Here is a 1,625-nt window from a genome sequence, read left to right as displayed (position 1 = left end):
TTCTTCCTTGGCTATCGCCGAGCAAACACGCAAACTTACTTCGTCCCCACAGCGTTCATGCACATAATTTTTCCCGTCTGGCCGTATAGCCTTTTCCGTTTGTTTTTTGTCCGCCACTACATTCCTCCATGGCACAGGTTTAATTTGCGGTCAATGGAAACAGCCGTTTTAACGATGCGTCACGTTTTGTTTGCAATGTCCTGTACCCAGATATACACATACAGGTGGATGTCGGTATGCATACACTCATTTATTATTTGTTTATATATATATATATATAAGCGTAAGTGCGGATATCTTCGTATAATACAATAGAGACATTTTACTAACACTTACAAAGAAGAAAGAAGCCTTATGAGTTACCTCCCCTGATATGCGTATCTTCTATCTCGCCTCGTACAACGAGGTAACGTTTGACATGTAACGTATTCTCGCCATTGCCATATTGAAACTGCAGGCAGATTACCGACATTTTTTAAGTGGAATGGTTGAAATCCAATGTTCAGCTCTCCTCAGTATCCGGCCCATGATCACAAGGTCGTGAGTTCGATTCCTGGCAACACGTTGTGTCCCTGGGCAAGGCACTTCATTTTACGTTGCTTCTGTCTACTTAGCTGGCAAAAGTGAGTTGTAGCTGTAATTCAAATGGTCGGCCTTTTCATATTCTGTGTCACATTGAATCTCTCTAAGAATTACACTGACAGTAAGCACGCCGGGCGAAATGCTTAAAGGTATTTTGTCTGTCTTTACGTTCTGAGTTCAAATCCTACTGAGGTTGACTTTGCCTTTCATCCTTTTAGGGTCGATAAATTAAGTACCAGTTGATCTAATCAACTTGCCCCCTCCACCAAAATTTCGGGGCTTGTGCCTAGAGTAGAAAAGAAAGAGCAAATCAGGGAATACTGGCATCGGCCACGTTCGATTGGTGCTTTTTACATACCATAGGTACAGGAGCCGGTCACGCAGACCTGGCCACAGCTACGACATTGGTTTTACTTGACTCTACATAAACAAAGAAACAGAAGCAATGACAAAATGACTAACAAAGGCAAGATTAAAAATAGCTTCCTTCTTTTATATAATGCTTATTTTTTGTCTGTTTGTACAACTTTTATTTATGGAGTCCAATTTTGTATAAACAAGGCGAAATATTTACACAGTTTGAAGAAGTAATCTCGTTACTAAGATGTCCGTAACTTGATTATACAAACAGCATTCTTTGCTTCTTTTATTCGCCACCATCTACCAGATTTGTGTTCTTGACCGACGCCAGCTGCAACAAAAGACCCATCTTTGGAAAATTGGATGCAATTGATGAACCCAGGCTGAAATTTGAGGGGAAAAAAAGAGCAAGAAATATTAATGCCAACATGAACATACACGTACATAGATAGGGACTTGGAAACAGCTTGACTGTTCAAGGGTAGTCAGATGAAATTTCCACATACCAGTAAGTTTCGGGGGCAGGAATTACAAAGGTTCTTATTAAATAACACTTTTATTTACGCAACCAAATTTCCCTCAGCAAAAAGATTGTCTGTGTGAAGAAGGGGCCACAAAGCAGCTTTGACATAGTAACCAAATCTTTATAGTAAACCCAATAATTGAAATAAATTTAAATATTT

General features: G+C 39.6%; 1 protein-coding gene across 1 annotated transcript in view; it reads right to left on the bottom strand.

Annotated features, from left to right (window-relative positions):
* Positions 1 to 1,054: 1,054 nt before the first annotated feature.
* LOC106875571 (U3 small nucleolar RNA-interacting protein 2) overlaps positions 1,055 to 1,625 on the bottom strand; it is a 19,536-nt gene continuing 18,965 nt past the window's right edge. The window contains exon 13 of the mRNA XM_014923776.2: positions 1,055 to 1,325. Within this exon, the coding sequence (XP_014779262.1) occupies positions 1,182 to 1,325 (144 nt within the window). The 3' untranslated portion in view covers positions 1,055 to 1,181. The remainder of the gene's footprint in view (positions 1,326 to 1,625) is intronic.

This window comes from Octopus bimaculoides, chromosome 20 (genome assembly GCF_001194135.2).
Source record: "Octopus bimaculoides isolate UCB-OBI-ISO-001 chromosome 20, ASM119413v2, whole genome shotgun sequence".
Taxonomy (NCBI): domain Eukaryota; kingdom Metazoa; phylum Mollusca; class Cephalopoda; order Octopoda; family Octopodidae; genus Octopus; species Octopus bimaculoides.
This window is presented reverse-complemented; position numbering and strand designations above follow the sequence as displayed.